The 20730-nt window shown below is 42.1% G+C and overlaps 1 protein-coding gene and 2 long non-coding RNA genes across 4 annotated transcripts in view; 1 reads left to right on the top strand and 2 right to left on the bottom strand.

The window, feature by feature from the left end:
* The window catches only part of LOC139563092 (uncharacterized), a 47701-nt gene extending 30959 nt beyond the window's left edge, over window positions 1–16742 (bottom strand). The window contains exon 1 of the long non-coding RNA XR_011672491.1: window positions 16589–16742. This is a non-coding gene — a long non-coding RNA (uncharacterized lncRNA). The remainder of the gene's footprint in view (window positions 1–16588) is intronic.
* Window positions 1020–13885, top strand: LOC139563088 (lactoylglutathione lyase-like). Of its 2 annotated transcripts, XM_071381370.1 has the most exons (7): window positions 1180–1640; window positions 3041–3105; window positions 5177–5259; window positions 5749–5889; window positions 8994–9061; window positions 9467–9556; window positions 13448–13885. In XM_071381370.1, the coding sequence occupies exons 3-7, from the start codon at window positions 5183–5185 to the stop codon at window positions 13537–13539; spliced, it is 468 nt and encodes a 155-aa protein (XP_071237471.1). In that variant the 5' UTR covers window positions 1180–1640; window positions 3041–3105; window positions 5177–5182; the 3' UTR covers window positions 13540–13885. The 2 variants fall into 2 exon arrangements, with proteins under 2 accessions (XP_071237470.1, XP_071237471.1); XM_071381369.1 differs by lacking the exon at window positions 3041–3105 and having other exon boundaries at window positions 1020–1640.
* LOC139563090 (uncharacterized) lies at window positions 13451–14437 on the bottom strand. Its single transcript, XR_011672490.1, has 2 exons — window positions 14198–14437; window positions 13451–14071 (listed from the first exon to the last, which is right to left on the bottom strand). It is a non-coding gene; the product is annotated as an uncharacterized lncRNA (long non-coding RNA).
* Window positions 16743–20730: the final 3988 nt, after the last annotated feature.

Consider the following 20730-nt stretch of genomic DNA (forward strand, 5'->3'; position numbering starts at 1 on the left):
GTTCCAGTTCCCGCCAATATCCAGCAACTTCGCACAGCCATTGAAGGAGCGGGACAACATTCCACAGGCCACAATCAACAGCCTGATCAACTCTATGTGAAGGAGATGTTGCACTGCATGAGGCAAATGGTGGTCACACCAGACACTGACTGGTTCTCTGATCCACGCCCCTACCCTTGTTTTTATATGTATCTGTGACCAACAGATATATCTGTATTCCCAGTCGTGAAATCCATAGATTAGTGCCTAATTTATTTATTTAGACTGATTTCCTTATATGAACTGTAACTCAGTAAAATCTTTAAAATTGTTGCATGTTGTGTTTATATTTTTGTTCAGTGTATGTAAATGCATTGTTTATACATTCTGTCTGTATATTCTGTGTATTGTCTGTCTTTTATGTTTATTGTGTACATTCTGTTAATTGTGTATATTATATTTATTGTTGCAGCAACATTTGACCATGTCAAATTCCTGGTACATGCAAATGTACTTGGTGAATAAAGGTGTTCATGATTCTAAATATAATTTCCATTATACCCATTTTCACCAGATTTGACCTTTGACCATTGAAAATGCCCTTAAAAATCTAAATTTAACTGACAGCAGATCTATTATGGATGACATCATGTAACAAAAATAAATGAATGCACTCCTTTCAGGCTGGTCTACTATTTATACTGGGTTATATTTGTAAATAATTTAACTTGTGCATGCACTAGACTAGTAGGCTAAATGGTATTTAGTTGTACTATGCCTTCATCTTGTGGCAACATTAATAAACTAACTTCCAGCTGTCTTCATTATTCCATATAACACGGAAAAGTTACTGCAATTTAATAAAAGGTTTGAATTATTTTATGAGCCGTGTTAAAAGTACAAATTAAACATACATTTGCATTTCTATTGAACTGCGGCGCTTTAAATTTCTGTACAGTCTTACATAATACGACGTGGCCAAAGATCTGTATAACTAACCCAAGATAGTTCATCTGTGTAGTTTACAGTGGGAGCAAATTAGGCAGAGTGGGCAGAACAAGCAAGGACGTGGGCATGCACGAGCTAGAGATCCTATTGGCGAGTTGTAGCATATATTTGCATATTTCCGTTAGTGAACGCCTCTTCTGAAGTGCGCGTGTGCACAAACTCAATTCGACCTCGCACTCTTTCTAAACAACACAATTTTTTAAAACTTTGGCAAAGCGTAGTCTATAAAACTTAGTCCACTGTGTTCGTAACATATATAGTTATGGGAACATAAAAATGTATTGAGATCAGATGTTTCATCGATGAGAGAATTTGCAGAATTTCGGCCCAGTTTCACTTAGTTCCATCCTCTCACACTACCCGCGCCTGGACTTTCTCTCACTCCCATATATGGTGGTGAGAACACGTTCTAAAAGGTTGCTTAGCTGGTTAGCCCTGACTGACGTAGCTAGACGCTCTCAGTCGATAAGTTTTTGGAGGGGCTCTTTATTTCCTCATTTCAGTGGCTGTGCCTTGCTGCTCACCGCACACACCACCAACCTAGCACTCCTCGGTCTTCTTCTAGAGGTAGATATCCAAGCAAAATGACCGACCAAGGGTTATCAGACGAGGCCGCGGCAGCAGCTTGCAAAGATGGAAACCCACTTACGAAGGTGAGTAGCTATATCTAGCAGCCCACTCTTGAATTCTGCCCAAATGGAACTCGCAATACTAAAGTTAGGCACATAGGCCGGTTATGCAGTTTCATAGCTTTACAACTGGGCTCACGCGCAGGTGAACGTCTTCTGCCAGATGCAACGTTTGCAAAAGTGAAATAGCTTTTGCGTCTTATTTATAGACTTAGTGCATTCTACTGATACACCCTCCGCAGTGCTACTGACTATGAAACTCAATACTTCAAAGTGACATTTGGACTTTGGAGGGGTACATCCGATCATTTATGTTTGTTGTGCCTCTGCTAGCACTGATGGTGTATGCAACTGAAAAACAGGAACTCAGTGTACATTTTTCTGCCCATTCTTCTATAGAAATTGACACTTATAGATGGGCTTTACATTTACTTACTTTACTCCATTTCTGTTATGTAATGATGCCGTTTTGGTATTTTTATTGGTTATTTGCCAGCCAGACCTAGGTCTGTGATAAGCAAGTCCGTGTTGAGCGCTTGTGTAGGCCAGAGCGTCCCAGTATTACTGATACCTGACTGTATATCATGCTATTACAAAATCGCCTCTACAGTGTTTGTAGTTGCAACAGTTTTTTAAATAAGAACCTAAATGTTTCGTTCTCGTGCACCTTTCCGGCCATTAAGAAACGTGCTACCTTTTTGTAGCATTTCTAAGTTCTATAATACCAGATCGGTTGCTCAGCAACAACACAGCTGCTTGCACCACGCTGCCAGCCATACGAATTGTATGCGAACAAGCCTAGGCTATTGTGTATATAGCTAACTGTGGTCAATCAATAAATGCGAACAGGTATTTTGATTAGCTAGCTAATGTTACCTAGCTAACGCTAGCGTGCTTGGACAAAGTCCAGCAGCTAGCCTCTGACTGTAACTAGGTAAAAATCTGTCAGCTGGAAGCTAACCTAGCTAATTAGCTAACGAACGGGCAAGTTAAAGTTAGCTAGCCAATTAATGTGTTTTTTTGATTATCTAGCTAAGGTAAAGTTATACCAGTCGGATGAGTGCTGACATTAGCTAGATGTTGGCCCAGGCGGCATCCCTAGACGTGTCCTCAGAGCATGCGCAGACCAGCTGGCTGGAGTATTTCCTGCCATATTCAGTCTCTCCCTATCCCAGTCTGCTGTACCCATTTGCTTCAATATGTCCACCATTGTTCCTGTCCCCAAGAAAACAAAGGTAACTGAATTAAATGGCTATCACCCCATACGACTAATTTCTGTCATCATGATGTGCTTTTGAGGCTCCACCTTACGTGACACCCTAGACCCACTGCAATTTGCATACCGCTCCAATAGACCCACAGATGATGCAATCCCATCTGGACAAGAGGAATACCAATGTAAGAATGCTTTTCATTGACTATAGCTCATCAACCTCGTCCTGTGCAACTGGGTCCTGGACTGCTGACGGGCCGCTCCCAGGTGTTGAAGGTAGGAAAAAACACCTTCGCTGATCCTCAATGCACGGGCCCCTCAAGGGTGCGTGCTCAGCCCCCTCTTGTACTCCCTGTTCACCCATGACTGCGTGGCCACACATGCCTCCAACTCAATCAAGTTTGCAGGCGACACAACAGTAGGCCTGATTATTAACAATTACGAGACAGTATACAGGGAGGAGGTGAGGGCCCAGGGTGAGTGGTACCAGGAAAATAATCTCACTCAACGTCAACAAAACGAAGGAGCTGATCTTGGACTTCAGGAAACAGCAGAGGGAGCACGCCCCTATCCACATCGATGGGGCCGCAGTGGAGAAGCGGTCCCGTGTGGCTCAGTTGGTAGAGCATGGCGCTTGCAACGCCAGGGTTGTGGGTTCATTCCCCACGGGGGGACCAGGATGAATATGTATGAACTTTCCAATTTGTAAGTCGCTCTGGATAAGAGCGTCTGCTAAATGACGTAAATGTAAATGTAAATGAGAAGGTGAAAGCTTCAAGTTCCTTGGCGTACACATTGAAGGCGCAACGGCGCCACTTCAACCTTAGGAGACTGAAGATATTGGGCTTGGCCCCTAAAACCCTCACAAAATCTTACAGATGCACAATTAAGAGCATCCTGTTGGGCTATATCACCGCCTGGTACGGCAACCGCACTGCCTGGAACCCGCAGAGATCTCCAGAGGGTGGTGTGGTCTGCACAGCAGATCACTGGGGGCAACCTACCTGCCCTCCAGGACATATACAGCACCCGATGTCACAGGAAGGTCAAAAAGATCAAGGACATCAACCACCCGAGCCACGGCCTGTTCACCCCGCTATCGTTCATAAGGCAAGGTCAGTACAGGTGCATGAAAGCTAAGTGGACAGTTTGATTTCACAGAAGTGTGATTGACTTGGAGTTACATTGTGTTGTTTAAGTGTTCCCTTTATTTTTTTGAGCAGTGTATATATATATATATATAAGGGAACACTTAAACAACACAATGTAACTCCAAGTCAATCACACTTCTGTGAAATCAAACTGTCCACTTAGGAAGCAACACTGATTGACAATACATTTCACATGCTGTTGTGCAAATGGAATAGACAACAGGTGGAAATTATAGGCAATTAGCAAGACACCCCCAATAAAGGAGTGGTTCTGCAGGTGGTGACCACAGACCACTTCTCAGTTCCTATGCTTCCTGGCGGATGTTTTGGTCACTTTTGAATGCTGGCGGTGCTTTCACTCTAGTGGTAGCATGAGACGGAGTCTACAACCCACACAAGTGGCTCAGGTAGTGCAGCTCATCCAGGATGGCACATCAATGCGAGCTGTGGCAAGAAGGTTTGCTGTGTCTGTCAGCGTAGTGTCCAGAGCATGGAGGCGCTACCAGGAGACAGGCCAGTACATCAGGAGATGTGGAGGAGGCCGTAGGAGGGCAACAACCCAGCAGCAGGACCGCTACCTCCGCCTTTGTGCAAGGAGGATCACTGCCAGAGCCCTGCAAAATGACCTCCAGCAGGCCACAAATGTCACACTATTTGTAAGTCGCTCTGGATAAGAGCGTCTGCTAAATGACTTAAATGTAATGTAAACGTGTAGGCAGGTTGCTTAGGATTCAAACCTTCTCAAACCGCCCAATTCATAATCTTCAGAGTGATAAAGGCCTTTACAGTGTCCTGCTGTTAAAAGGATGGGGGGGGGGGGGGGTTGCCTGAGCTGCAGACAGCTGTATTGGTCCTCTAATACAGGACTATTTTAAAGGCCCAGTGTACAAAACAAAAACATTTGTATTTATTTATTTAGGACAGTATGACAAATCCTGCAAAGCACGACTGTCTCGGAATGTACAATGTTAGACTCCCATTACTGTACTGAAACATAATGATTAATCTTAGATCATTGTAGGAGGATGTTTGCTCCGAAACACGTCAGCAAGCATGAACGATTATTTTAGGAAATCAAGTTGCCACCCTGAATTTACAGGTGTACCTGTTTTTCAATGCTCACTTCTTTTTAAGGTGAAACTTAAGTCCTAGAATTAAGAATAATTCCTAGAATTGGGTATTCTGTGGTGTTCCAGGATTTCATGATGCAGCAGACCATGCTGAGGGTGAAGGATCCAGTGAAATCCCTGGACTTCTATACCCGGATCATGGGAATGACGTGAGTGCCAACCGTAGCCCCATCAATGTTGTCTGGTCATTGGATCACGAGAAATACAGTACCTCTACTCTTTCAAATAAAACTTTTACGAAAAAAGTTAACCAAAGTAAATGGATTTAGGACGAGCTGGAGGCACTTATTTACTTACTTGACAGTTACTTAATAAAATGCTACAATAAGCTAGCTTTGGTACCTGACTGGTCCTGCACTTCTTGGAATGAAGATGACCAGGTGGACTTAAGTATTAAACAAATTGCATAACCCTGAAACCAGCCTGAACTCTGTGCTCAACACGTGGCACACGTATTGAGCGCAGCTGTCCGGCTGGTTCATGAGACTACCGACTGGCAATAAGCAAATGGTAAAACACTACAATCCTCTTGACGCGTCAATAGAGCAGATACTTTGTCATTTTCCAATATGTAGTGCTGTTTCTCCTCTCATGCAGTCATACAACACGGGTAACTTTTCTTTGTCCTTTCCCTCCAGGTTACTACAAAAGTTTGACTTCCCCTCCATGCACTTCTCCCTTTACTTCCTGGGTTACGAGGACAAGAAGGAGATCCCTGCTGACGTGAAAGAAAGAACGGCATGGACCTTTTCCAGACGAGCCACCATTGAGCTCACCCAGTAAGGATTTTGGGCGATAGGCAAAAGCGCTCCTCACTATTCACAAGAGGCCTGGGCATGATCAGAAGGTCTATGATAGTGTACTCTTACTCCAGTCCTAGAGATATCCTTGAAATGGTTGTTAGTGCTGGTATGGTGTGAATTATCAGAGGTGCCAGGGGGGCTCAACTCCCCTGAAGGAGACGTTGGCTGTCCTAAATGCAACAAAAGTAAAACTGGGGGATCTCCTAAATAATTCCAATTGAACCATTCTCTGATTTGTTTAAAATGCAGTGGTAAATATGAAAATTAACCCGAACACCCCCACCTCTGTCATGGTTTAAACCATTTTATTGATGTGGCAGCGATGTCCATTCAGTGGTGCAGATTATTTTTTTGTGCCTCGGCCGAGATTTTCCTTTGTACTTCCTCTTTTTCGCCATTTGTTTGACATGCGTCCTTGATAAAAAAAAAATAGCCTTCATTCCAATGCATTAGATGTACAGTGCATTCGAAAAGTGTTCATACCCCTTGACCTTTTCCACATTTTGTTACGTTATAGCCTTATATTAAAATTAAGTACATTTCCCCCTCGATCTACACAATACCCCATAATGACAAAGCAAAAATCTGCAATATCACATTTACAGATCTATTCAGACCCTTTACTGAGTACTTTGTTGAAGCACCTTTTGGCAGCAATTACAGCCTCGAGTCTTCTTTGGTATGACGCTACAAGCTTGGCACACCTGAATTTGGGGAGTTTGTCCCATTCTTCTCTGCAAAGCCCCTCAAGCTCTGTCAGGTTGGATGGGGAGCGTCGCTGCACAGCTATTTTCAGGTCTCCTGAGATGTTTGATTGGGTTCAAGTCCGGGCTCTGGCTGGGCCACTCAAGAACATTTAGAGACTCGTCCCGAAGCCACTCCTGCGTTGTCTTGACTGTGTGCTTAAGGTCATTGTGTTGTTGGAAGGTGAACCTTCTCCCTAGTCTGAGGTTATGAGCGCTCTCTATGAGCAGATTTTCATCAAGGATCTCTGTACTTTGCTTCGTTCATTTTTCCCTCGATCCTCACTCGTCTCCCAGTCCCTGCCGCTGAAAAGCAACCCCACAACAAGTTGCCACCACCATGCTTTACCGTAAGGTTGTTGCCAGGTTTCCTCCAGACTTGACACTTGGCATTCAGGCCAAAGAGTTTAATCTTGGTTTCTTCAGACCAGAGAATCTGGTGGTCTGTGGTCTGTTCTCATGGTCTGCGAGCCCTTTAGGTGCCTTTTGGCAAACTCCAAGCGGGCTGTCATGTGCCTTTTACTGAGAAGTGGCTTCCTTCTGGCCACTCTACCATAAAGGCCTGAGTTGCAGAGATGGTTGTCCTTCTGGAACGTTCTCCCATCTCCACAGAGGAACTCTAGAGCTCGGTCAGTGACCATCTGGTTCTTGGTCACCTCCCTGACCAAGGCCCTTCTCCCCTGATTGCTCAGTTTGGCCGGGCGGCCAGCTTTAGGAAGAGTCTTGGTGGTTCGAAACATCTTCCATTTAAGAATGATGGAGGCCACTGTGTTCTTGGATCTTCAATGCTGCAGAAATGTTTTGGTACCATTCCCCAGATCTGTGCCTCAACACAATCCAGTCTTGGAGCTCAACAGACAATTCCTTCAACCTCATGGCTTGGGTTTTGCTCTGATATGCACTGTCAACTGTGTGACCTTATATAGACAGGTGTGTGCCTTTCCAAATCATGTCCAATCAATTGAATTTACCACAGGTGGACTCCAATTAAGTTGTAATAATGTCAAGGATGATCAATGGAAACAGGATGCACCTGAGCTCAATTTTGAGTCTTAGTAAAGGGTCTGAATACTTATGTAAATAAGGTATCTGTTTTTTGTTCTTAATACATTTCTACAAAGCTGTTCGCTTTGTCATTATGGGGTATTGTGTGTAGATTGAGGAAAACATTTATTTAATCCGTTTTAGAATAAGGTTGTAATGTAACAATGTGGGGAAGGGGTCTGAATACTTTCCGAATGCACTGTATTTGTTGATTTATCATTGTTAAATCAGCTGTTTATAGCGCTCATTACTTTGTTTCAGGTGCGTGCAGGTGTTTTTCTAAAAAAAAAAAAGCCTGATGATCGACAATATTACTAGACAACTAGCTACAGCGAGACAACTGTGCATCCAATCCATCCAAGTATATGTTAATGACATTAGGCCGATAGTTGACTCTTTCGTTCAGAAGCATTCCATTTTGTAATGGCATTGGCATACATTATTTTGGATTTGTGTGCCCATGAGAATTGTTATAACGGCGAAATGTAATTAAATGTTACGTAGTTGAGCTTACAGTGCATTTTTGAAATCGCCAAGATATATGATTCGTACAGGGTTGAAGTTTTCTTTAAATTGCTAAATGTTTAATAATGACAATGTCGATAATGTAAGGAAAGGTAGTGTTATGTCACAATCTGTGAAGACTCCAAGCATTAACTCATGAATTATGGACAACTCATGAACTAGGGTGTAAAACATGTTTTGAATTAATTATTGTATTATATTGAATGTGGGATACGTATTCTGCGTGTCTTCGTGTTTAAAATTGCCTTGGCTGAGAGGGTAGGCTACCGGCTTTGGTACAGGCCTAGTGGGGATTTATTTACGTTGACCGCGACCGGCAAATCAGTCAACACTACATCACTGGCTTCTGGTAGGCCTATTTGAAGTTCACAGTAATACACATTGTAGCCTAGCCTAATAAGTTGACCTTTTGTTTTGGGTGACCTTCCTGTTATTCCCAGAACTGTTTCAGCCTCATTTCAGGTGTCTCAACTTCTCAGGCTACAGTTGTTGTCAATTTGTCAGCAAGACACACAGATGTCTATTACCATTCATCAAATGGCATGAGTAGACATGCAGTTTGGATGCTGGAGTTGTTTTGAAATGGACGTACATGCCTACTTTTTAAAGTGATTTGTTTGACAATCAGATGAATGTCATGATGGGTTGTGTTCACGCCACATTAAAAGGTCATTTATTTTTTACAATTTTTAAATATCGGATGTGTTATTTTACATTCCTATAATTTGATAAAGTTGTATTGCATTGTTTTTTTTCTGTGCCTCCTAGTAACTGGGGCTCTGAGAGTGACGCTAGCCAGTCTTACCACAATGGCAACTCGGACCCTCGTGGCTTTGGTGAGTCTGTACTCTACACTGAAGCTCAGTAATCATCCCATAGTACATTGCCGTACCACTGTACATAAAGTCTGCTGGAATAATCCATTATTTTTTCAGTTATAATGCATTGTAAGACTTCTCATTGACATGTTTGACCCACTTTTGTCTTATTATATATCTGTAAGAAGTACACTTTTTTAAAAGGCCCATGCATGCTTATAACAAGTTATAAAGCATATCTGCAGGCTTCGTTGTTACCCACCCTGCCATTTATATCTTTTGGATTGTTATTCATCCTAATGGATAGTTTTTGTTCAAGACTTGGAGAACAGCTGTATATGTAAGTCGTTGAGTTGATTAATTGCATAAGTGGCGTAAACTAGTTAGTCAGCAATGTGTTATGTTCAATCTCACGCATCATAGGGCACATTGGAATTGCGGTGCCTGACGTCTATGCTGCCTGCAAGCTGTTTGAAGAGCAAGCAGTCACCTTTGTCAAGAAGCCCGATGATGGTAAGAGTAGCCCCACAGTACTACTCATACTTGGCTTTTTTTGTACGCAAGATTTGGGTGTGCAACATTTGCTTGGTTTCATAAAATATTTGAGACAAGATTGAAAAAGTGGGTTAAAAAAAAGTGTGAGTGTGTTTGGACACCTACTCATTCAAGGGTTTTTATTTTTGTAGATAATAATATTGAAGACATCAAAACTATGAAATAACACATGGAATAATGTAGCAACCAAAAAAGTATTAAACAAATCAAAAGACATTTTATATTCTTCAAAGTAGCCACCCTTTGCCTTTGACAGCTTTGCACACTCGTGGAATGACTAGGTGTGTTCAAACTTTTGACTTGTAATCTATATGCAAAGGAAAAACCAAAGTTTGATAACATGACGATTCCCATTATTTGCCTGACTATGCCTTCTGTATATTTTCCTGCTGGGTTCCACAAAAATGAAGGCCCTAAGAAACCACCTCATGCTTTCACCCAGTCTTCCCCGTCAGACCCCAGGCTCCCAGAGGTGTTCCTAAGTCATTTTCACTTTGCTCCCGATCTCCTTCCTCCTTAGCCATACACGTGCGGTGGCCTTAATCAACTTTACTTCACGATGAGGTAAAGCTGATTAATTCCGCACTGTATATCCGTTTCAACATCAATGCCCTCAGAAGATGATATCCCAACAATGTTACCAAGGTAACCCCTGCTACTACTAACACTGCATACTTCAAAATACTCCTCATTTGCGCTATAGTCCAGTTCCATGCTGTTACTATAGCATCCTTCAGCACTACTACCGCTCCTTCAGCCACTGTCCCTACAGCGACTGCTGTGAGAATAGCTATTGCAATGAATCTGTCTCCTGCTCTCCTAATGTCTTTGTGGTTCACTGATAGGTCTAGGACTTTCCCTTTCAGACACTCCCTGCCTGTCTCCCAACTCATACCCGGTTCCCTAGCCACCAACATCTCCAATGACCTATTGTGCTCTGCTACAGTCGGTACCTGTGGATAATACTTTCCTGTGCTCAGGTTAGGTACACATCGCTCATCCCAAAGTCGATCTACACCCCACCCCTTTGAACACCTTTGTTATAGTGTAAGCGTTGGGTCCCAACAGTTGATAAGCAGCCAACTTTACCGTCACTCAGTCCCAATCTTCTGGGAGATATGTCAAGTGTTATCTGGCTGTTATGAATGGAGGAGATATTAGTGGCGTTGGAAGAGTATCCAACCGTATAAAACTCAGTCACATGTTTCTTAATCACACTCTGCAGGAGATGTGATGCTATTATTACAGCAAACTTCCCCTTCGGTGATGTGGCCTCCTGTATACAGGGATCTGTGGCTGTTCTTTTAAGCTTTGTACCTTCTTTGACAAACCCATCACTAAAAGTTGACAATAGTGTCAAATGACAAAACTGTCTCTGCTACTCTTACCATGATTTGGGTATGTGTGACAGTCAATTAAATTCATAGTAGTCTCTATTGTGCACAGTTAGCTGTCCTTCCTCTCCTACAAGCCATCCCCTATAACAATATACATAGAGAAGTGGTATAGTTCCCCAGAGACTCTTACCCACTTCCTTAAATTATGACCCCCCACAGATCTCCACCGCAGTCACATTCCATTCCGCTTTCCCACTTCCCTATAATGTTAATGCCTTGGTTTTTGGGACTCCACAGAATACACTGTCGGTCCTGCCAGACTCTGCAATTATAACAGCCTTATGCAAACATTCTGTCTCAAACACAGGCCCTGCATGTACCTCGCCACCTGCTACAAATACATTTGCACATAAATCATTCCATCTAACCCATAACACATTAGTCACTACTACTAACCCACTTCTATAGTTATAAACATACTAAAACATTCAAGTCAATTAGTCCATTTCCACCAATCCTTCCTTTGGAACAATGATCACGCTTATGTTCCACGACACCAAGAAAAATATTGACTTGAACATGGAAGAAAGACAATACACGTGTAATAATTTCACACGACCCTTGATGCGTCTAAGACTGGGGAAAGAACCGTTCGTTCTGTTCTATGCCCATGGAATGCTAGTCTCCAAGCCAGTCTCATCCTCATCCTCGGGTGTTAACGCAAGACAGACTATGAGCCTTGTATGTAATTAATTGTACTGTATCATCCAGCAATCCATATGTATTGATGCGCTTTAACATTAGGATTCAGATGACATGGTAAAACAAAACCCCTTCATCCAGTACCCCCTCATTGTTGGCCCAAGCTATCATCTAGTGGGTTCTCTAATAACCTCTCTCTCGGAGGACACTAAAAGATAAGGTTTCACAAGGAGAAAAACCCTCCCTAATAATGTCGAGCAGCGCACCCTCCCCTCACATTGTGCTCTCCTCACAGCTTAGGAGCAGTTCTCTTTTTCCTTTCCGAATCAAATGTTTTTTAATTATGATCAATTATCCGACCCAAATTTAGAAAGACTCAACGTTAAGCACTAAGGGACTGGCAATCACATGAATTCAAGCCCCTCAACCGAGCACACCATCACGGTTAGACAGTACATTTACAAACGGGCCCATGTATTACCGGTAATAGCTCTTCTCATTACAACCCCCATTTGTCCTGGGTTTTACTGTCGCGAGTGCCATGTTAATGACAGATCGGTATCTCAATGCTTTTTTAGTTTAAAATACTATGCTTCGTGCAGACCTTCAAAAACAACCTGATACCCCAAATAAAGTATTACGGGCATGGTTGACCCACCTACTTCTCCCGGCACTCATCCTTTTTAGCGTCTTCATTGGTTCTTCAGATAGCGTTACAGTTAAATGATGAACTGTTTCTCTTTGATTATTTGAGCTGTTCTTGTCACAACACAACTGATTGGCTCAAAAGCATTAAGAATAGAAATTCCACAAGGCACACCTGTTAATTGAAATGCATTCCAGGTGACTACTTCATGAAGCTGGTTGAGAGAATGCCAAGAGTGTGCAAAGCTGTCAAGGCAAAGGGTGGCAACTTTGAATTAGCACTTGATTACTACATGATTCCATGTTATTTCATAGTTTTGATGCCTTCACTATTATTCTACAATGTAGAAAATAGTAAAAATATAAACCCTAGAATGAGTAGGTGTCAACTTTTTACTGGTATTGTATTTATGCCATAAACAGACTCTTGAGGATTGTTGTGCTAGCTAAGCTGCTGGCATTCCTCGATGGTGTTAGTGTTCATAGCTTAGCATGTTGCCAAACGGGTGAGGGAATCGCCATTTTAAGTGTCATATTTGTCTAGAGTTCTCTGTAGTTAAAACATCAGATTGGGTTACATGTAAACATTACGAGAACTGTCTTGGCAACATGACAGATACTTTTAAGTGAAATCAATGGAGGCAGTTTTGATCAATAACATTACCACTTCATTGCCACGTGATTCCTTATTCAACATATCAGAGGCATGTTCTATATGACGTATCAAAGTTCACAACGTAGGGCCCTGCTGAATGTGGCCCAGGTGTTACTGTTGGCGGGTATGATTAACACCTTTTCAATGTGTGTTGCTTCAGTCACAGGGAAATCATCATCCTGGTGTTTTTATGGTTATTTATGTATGAAACTAGGAAGAGACCATTTCCATTTACTGTTTGGAGCTTACAGAAAAGTTTTTGTAAATTCAATAAAGTAAATGGATTATGCAATTATTCTATAAATAACTTTTCTTAGATGCAACAGTTAGTTCATTTAGGATATTTCTTACTCTGGAAATACTTTAATTCAGCTCATGTGCTCTTTGGATGCTTATACTCTATTCTTGCTCCAATGTGTATCCTGACAATTTTATCAGGAGCATTTCTATCTCATGGTGTTATATCTCCTACTCCATTCCTGTCTCTATCTCCCTCTGCTCTTCTCTCAGGTAAAATGAAGGGGCTGGCGTTTGTACAGGACCCTGATGGCTACTGGATCGAGATTCTCAGCCCCAACAACATGGTCTCCATCACCTCTTAAAGAGGCAAGAAGGATCCCCCCCAACGGGATACAGTGCCGTGGTGTTATTTGGGATGTAGATTTTGCCAACCTTTTAGGAAAACCCACCCAGTTCCATGAAGGATACTTATGGGAGTAGCAGTGACAGGACATAAGGACAAGGCTCACTTTTTTTATTGTCATGAGAGATCGTGGCAATGAAATGCAGCCCGGCATTGGGAAAAGGGCCAATCATAAAGAATTAGGGTTTTCTCATTGAGTTTAATGGCTAAGCGCAGGTTTGGCGGACATTTTGTTTTGAGTATACAGCGATGCCTAACTTAACCTTCTAATGTGCAGTAAAGCTAAACGCCACTGTTCAAAGCTACAGTTACTGTTGTCGTTTTTTCTTTACTTAAACTCCGTTTTACATGAAGGTAGAGTGAGCAATATAACATTAGTGGTAGTCTTGGCAGATTGGAATTCTGCTGTGGACCCCGCCACAATGCTGTCTATGAAGATGTCATATTGTGGAGTCTACCTTTTTAACTGCAGACTTATACAATCAACAAACCTGTCTTTTGGTTTACTGGGCCCGGTTTCCCAAAAGCATCTTTATGCATCAGCTACGTTTATTGTTAGGATCCCATAGTTCTATTGTTCTAACGATGAGTTTTGCCTTAAGATGCTTTTGGGAAACCGGGCCCAGGGACTGTATCCACAAAGCGTCTCAGAGATGGAAAATTTGGTCGTAAGTGCTGAGAAGAGACATTTTACTCCTACGCTAAAAGCTATGCATGAAGCCTCTAGTCATAGGGGTCCTACCTAGTCGACATATGTAGGACACCTCATGAGGAGTTGGAGTTTAGTTGAAAGAATGTTTTGATATTTCTGTATGAATAATCTGGACCTACATGATTTCACATGAGCCATATTTCATATGATATGCCTAAATACTTAATTATGTTTTATTGTCACCTACACCAGAGAAGTGCAGTGAAATGTGCTAATTTACACCATAGTAGTACGGAGACCCTGGAGCAAATTAGGGTTATGTGCCTTGCTCAAGGACACTGACATATTTTTCACCTTGACAGTTTGGGTATTCGAACCAGTGCTGGCACAACACTATAACCGCTAGGCTAACTGCTGCCCTAAAGCTGCAGGTTAATAAATGAACACTTATTTTGATTAATCAATTAACCTTAACCTACATCTTATGTCATATCCATTTGTAGCGCAATAACATGTTTAAATAAAGTGCCTAAATTGGGCATGCTTTTAAATTGGGCAATTAACATAGGCCTAGATGCCTTTAACTTTGATTCTCTAAGATGAAAAATGATATTCAACATTCTTGGTAAGTGAAATGATGCCAACGGTACCAAAGCGTGTGTTGATATAACTAACGAGCGCAACTTTAGTTTTAGAAGGGGGGGGCATAATTTTTTTAAATTTTTTCAGGGGTAGATCAGCTTTTATATTGCAGATTGTGGTTTACAGCAATAATTGTCTGCATTTCCAATCCCCCATATTATTTTGTGAATACATATTTTCCTTTTATATTAACCCTACCATTCATCCACTAATTGAAGTAAACTAATGGACACTTAGGCTTCAACTTCCAGCTTATACATACTATATACATTTCACGGACACAATATATTTGACGATAGTTATCTTGTTTTGTTTTTAGTCCCATCCTTCAGCTCCACTCAAGCCCTCCCATATCTGAACACCATTGCCATCAATTTTTTTCAACTGTGCTGTGATGTTTCATGAGTTTTGAATCTTTATTCTCATAGATTATACATATTGTAAATTACGTCCCCGCCTGCTTCTGGATTGACTGCCACTCTGCTACCCGTACGGACACACGTGTGAGTGTAAGAGGAAAAAGGGCGAGAACATACAAGTCCAAAATCAATGTCTACCTTCTACCTCTCAACATAGATGTTATTTAACGAGGCAAGTCAGTTAAGAACAAATTCTTATTTACAATGACGGCCTAACAAAAGGCCTGCTGTGACAGGGGCCTGGGATTTAAATAAATACAATATAAATATAGGACCAAACACACATCACAAGAAGAGACACAACGCTACATAAAGAGACCTAAGATAACATAGCAAGGCAGCAACACATGACAACACTGCATGGTACATAAATTATTGGGCACAGTCAACAGCACAAAGGTCAAGAAGGTAGAGACAACAATACATCACACAAAGCAGCCACAACTGTCAGTAAGTGTCCATGATTGAGTCTGAATGAAGAGATTGAGATATAACTGTCCAATTTGAGTGTTTGTTGCAGCTCATTCCAGTGGCTAGCTGCAGCCAATTGAAAAGAGCGACCCAGGGATGTGTGCTTTGGGGACCTTTAACAGAATGTGACTGGCAGAATGGGTGTTGTATGTGGAGAATGAGGGCTGCAGTAGATATCTCAGATAGGGGGGAGTGAGGCCTAAGAGGGTTTTATAAATAAGCATCAACCAGTGCGTCTTGCGACGAGTATACAGAGATGACCAGTTTACAGAGGAGTATAGAGTGCAGTGATGTGTCTTATAAGGAGCATTGGTGGCAAATCTGATGGCCGAATGGTAAAGAAAATCTAGCTGCTCGAGAGCACCCTTACCTGCCGATCTATAAATGATGTCACCGTAATCTAGCATGGGTAGGATGGTCATCTGAATCAGGGTTAGTTTGGCAGCTGGGGTGAAAGAGGAGCGATTACGATACAGGAAACCAAGTCTAGATTTAACTTTAGCCTGCAGCTTTGATATGTGCTGAGAGAAGGACAGTATACCTAGCCATACTCCCAAATACTTGTATGAGGTGACTACCTCAAGCTCTAAACCGTCAGAGGTAGTAATAACACCTGTGGGAAGAGGGGCATTCTTCTTACCAAACCACATTACCTTTTTTATTGCTCTGTGCATCTAGTACCGGGTGCATCTAAATAGTTTAGTTTTTAGATGCACACTATATATATTTGCCTGCGCTGTTATGTATGACTATCTACACCCCAGCCGTCTTCGGTTAAAGCGTTAGATGCCTATTAGGGTGCCTATTAGGATGCCTATTATGACCTTTGAGCACAGACCACACACAGAGGTCGGCCAGAGTCAGGCTGTGGCCCACCAGGAATGTGCGCAGAGCCAAGGCCTTGTCCAGCTCCTCCAGGGCTGTAGCTAGGCCCGACTGTCCACACACGCGCCATGTACTGAACTCCAGCCAGTGGTCCACCTGGAGAGAGACAGAAGAGGGGATGAAGGGGAGGGTATTGAAAAAGAGACAGGTTGAGCAATAGTAAGGAGGGGAGGAGACCGAATGGCACACAATCGGATCTAGTTGCATTGCAACTGATAAGGCTCAAGTAATAAGTTGATCCATTAAATAGCAGTGAATGGCTGAATTAATTAATTTAGAGAGGGCCTCCCGAGTGGTGCAGCGGTCTAAGGCACTGCATCACTACAGACCCTTGTTCGATACCGGGCTGTGTCTCAGCCGGCCGCGACTTGGAGACTCATGAGGCGACGCACAATTGGCCCAGCGTCGTCTGGTTTAGGGGAGGGTTTGGCTGGCAGGGATGTCCTTGTCCCATCGCGCTCTAGCAATTCCTGTGGCGGGCCGGGCGCATACACGCTGACATGGTCGCCAGGTGTGCGGTATTTCTTCCAACACATTGGTGCGGCTGGCTTCTGGGTTGTGTGCATTGTGTCAAGAAGCAGTGCGGCTTGGCTGGGTTGTGTTTCGGAGGACCTTCGACAATCCTGAGTCCGTACGGGACTACCAATTGGATATGATGAAAATTAAGGATAATTTTTTATTTATTTATAAAAAAATAGGTATTTAGTGGGGCCTCCAAGCTGTGAGTGGAGTAGCCATAACACAGCGAGAGCTAAATCTAATAATGATGGGTAAATTATATTGATCGAATGACTATGACTGTAAATCACCCAGCAGTGCTATTTGTAGAGGGGGACATAACTTGGCAGGGGCTCTGGGGGTCCTCCCGTTTTGAGGCAACTTAAGCACATTTCTGCATCTTCTACACAATCTAATATGACCCATCGCCCTTCAAGCTGTCTATTTCGAACAACAAAAAGCAAGCAAAAATGCCCATGGTCATCAAGCTAGGTAAGAGGTTATTAAATGTTTAATTGATTGATAAGACTGAACTAGATCCATCATAATTCAATACTCAATATGGTGTTGCACCTTTACCCAACAGCCTAACAAATGAACTCTTACAAATAAAGTACAAAGACAACTTTTGATTCTTAAGACATCCAAATTTCAGCCAGACCGCCCAGCCAACCCAAGCCGCCTACATACCCGACCCCCACCAGTTTAGTCAATAACTCAACTTTCTCCCCAACACAACTTCCTTCCCATCCTTTTTCTCAAGGGAAGGTTTTGGAAAACAAAAGTTGAGTTAAAACACACATACACCGACACTAACCCTCCATATAATTAATATCATAGGCCTAATAGTACTGTAGAGCTTTTTTTACATGCACAGAATATATAGCTGGGCCACCCAGTCCTGCTCCTAGGGGTCCACGGCCCTGTAGCGCACCCAACACACCCCACTCAGCTTTAGGATCTTAGTGAAACATTCCTTATTGGTTTCAGGTGTGTTAGGCGATGGCCAGTGTGACAACAGTACAGCAGACCCACAGGGCCAGGACTGAGCAGCCCAGCAGCTAGGGATTGCCTAAATCTCTCCTGACGTACAGTATTCCAAAGAAGGCATCCAGACCTTATGAAAGTTGCACAGTATACCCTTAATCTTAAAACAAATCTAGTGATACTGAACATAACTTGACATTTCTTCCATACATTGTGGGATGAAAACCAACCTAACAATTAATGGCAATGCATTTATTAGCCACTATAAATGCTAGGTTACACAGTTTCTTCTGATAAGTCTCCTGTATCAACATTTCTAAGCAAACAAAAACAAGGAGAATCTGTAGAAAGAGTAGTCAGCCAGCCTTCACAAGACCACAACATATGCAAATGTGTCCCCTTTTGTGCTTTACACCTCCAGCAGAATAATACAATTTCTGAGTGCATGATATTCAGTTTCACTGGCATATAGTTATATGGATGGTCTTAAACGGCAGTAATTTATGTCTGAGATGATATGAACATTACCGGGCATTCTAACATATCTGTATCCATTCATCATCAATAGTGTCTTACATTTTTTTTTGTATCACCTGTTTTGTGTCATCGGGTAAAGCCTCTATCAACCCTTGATACAGTTTGAAAATAGTATCTGTCTTGTCCAGTGTTTGCTGGACAGAGAGGATAAAGTGTTGTCTGCAAAAATTCACCTCACCTCTCACAGTCTGGTCTTCCCTGGCTGCTTGACTCTGCTGAGACCCCTGTCACCATCTGATCCTCCTAAAATGAGGCATGACAAAGAATTACCTTGGTGTACATTTATACATTTTATTATCCAACAATAGAATCAATGGTTCAATAACTGAAATGACCATTATTCCCAGATCCCAGACTGTACAGTGGCTTGTGAAAGTATTCACCCCCTTGGCATTTTTCCTATTTTGTTGCCTTACAACCTGGAATTAAAATAGATTTTTTTGGAGGTTTGTATCATTTGATTTACACAACATGCCTACCACTTTGAAGATGCTAAATATTTATTGTGAAACAAACAAGAAATAAGACACAGAACTTCAGCGTGCATAACTTTAACCTTAACCTACATCTTATGTCATATCCATTTGTAGCGCAATAACATGTTTAAATAAAGTGCCTAAATTGGGCATGCTTTTAAATTGGGCAATTAACATAGGCCTAGATGCCTTTAACTTTGATTCTCTAAGATGAAAAATGATATTCAACATTCTTGGTAAGTGAAATGATGCCAACGGTACCAAAGCGTGTGTTGATATAACTAACGAGCGCAACTTTAGTTTTAGAAGGGGGGGGCATAATTTTTTTTAATTTTTTCAGGGGTAGATCAGCTTTTATATTGCAGATTGTGGTTTACAGCAATAATTGTCTGCATTTCCAATCCCCCATATTATTTTGTGAATACATATTTTCCTTTTATATTAACCCTACCATTCATCCACTAATTGAAGTAAACTAATGGACACTTAGGCTTCAACTTCCAGCTTATACATACTATATACATTTCACGGACACAATATATTTGACGATAGTTATCTTGTTTTGTTTTTAGTCCCATCCTTCAGCTCCACTCAAGCCCTCCCATATCTGAACACCATTGCCATCAATTTTTTTCAACTGTGCTGTGATGTTTCATGAGTTTTGAATCTTTATTCTCATAGATTATACATATTGTAAATTACGTCCCCGCCTGCTTCTGGATTGACTGCCACTCTGCTACCCGTACGGACACACGTGTGAGTGTAAGAGGAAAAAGGGCGAGAACATACAAGTCCAAAATCAATGTCTACCTTCTACCTCTCAACATAGATGTTATTTAACGAGGCAAGTCAGTTAAGAACAAATTCTTATTTACAATGACGGCCTAACAAAAGGCCTGCTGTGACAGGGGCCTGGGATTTAAATAAATACAATATAAATATAGGACCAAACACACATCACAAGAAGAGACACAACGCTACATAAAGAGACCTAAGATAACATAGCAAGGCAGCAACACATGACAACACTGCATGGTACATAAATTATTGGGCACAGTCAACAGCACAAAGGTCAAGAAGGTAGAGACAACAATACATCACACAAAGCAGCCACAACTGTCAGTAAGTGTCCATGATTGAGTCTGAATGAAGAGATTGAGATATAACTGTCCAATTTGAGTGTTTGTTGCAGCTCATTCCAGTGGCTAGCTGCAGCCAATTGAAAAGAGCGACCCAGGGATGTGTGCTTTGGGGACCTTTAACAGAATGTGACTGGCAGAATGGGTGTTGTATGTGGAGAATGAGGGCTGCAGTAGATATCTCAGATAGGGGGGAGTGAGGCCTAAGAGGGTTTTATAAATAAGCATCAACCAGTGCGTCTTGCGACGAGTATACAGAGATGACCAGTTTACAGAGGAGTATAGAGTGCAGTGATGTGTCTTATAAGGAGCATTGGTGGCAAATCTGATGGCCGAATGGTAAAGAAAATCTAGCTGCTCGAGAGCACCCTTACCTGCCGATCTATAAATGATGTCACCGTAATCTAGCATGGGTAGGATGGTCATCTGAATCAGGGTTAGTTT

Source organism: Salvelinus alpinus, chromosome 33 (genome assembly GCF_045679555.1).
Source record: "Salvelinus alpinus chromosome 33, SLU_Salpinus.1, whole genome shotgun sequence".
Taxonomy (NCBI): Eukaryota; Metazoa; Chordata; class Actinopteri; order Salmoniformes; family Salmonidae; genus Salvelinus; species Salvelinus alpinus.

Coding starts and splice junctions, on each gene's coding strand:
- LOC139563088 (XM_071381369.1), top strand. CDS start 1,572: ATGACCGACCAAGGGTTATCAGACGAGGCCGCGGCAGCAGCTTGCAAA. Junction 1,641..5,176: donor ATGGAAACCCACTTACGAAG/GTGAGTAGCTAT, acceptor GTGGTGTTCCAG/GATTTCATGATGCAGCAGAC. Junction 9,557..13,447: donor TGTCAAGAAGCCCGATGATG/GTAAGAGTAGCC, acceptor CTCTTCTCTCAG/GTAAAATGAAGGGGCTGGCG.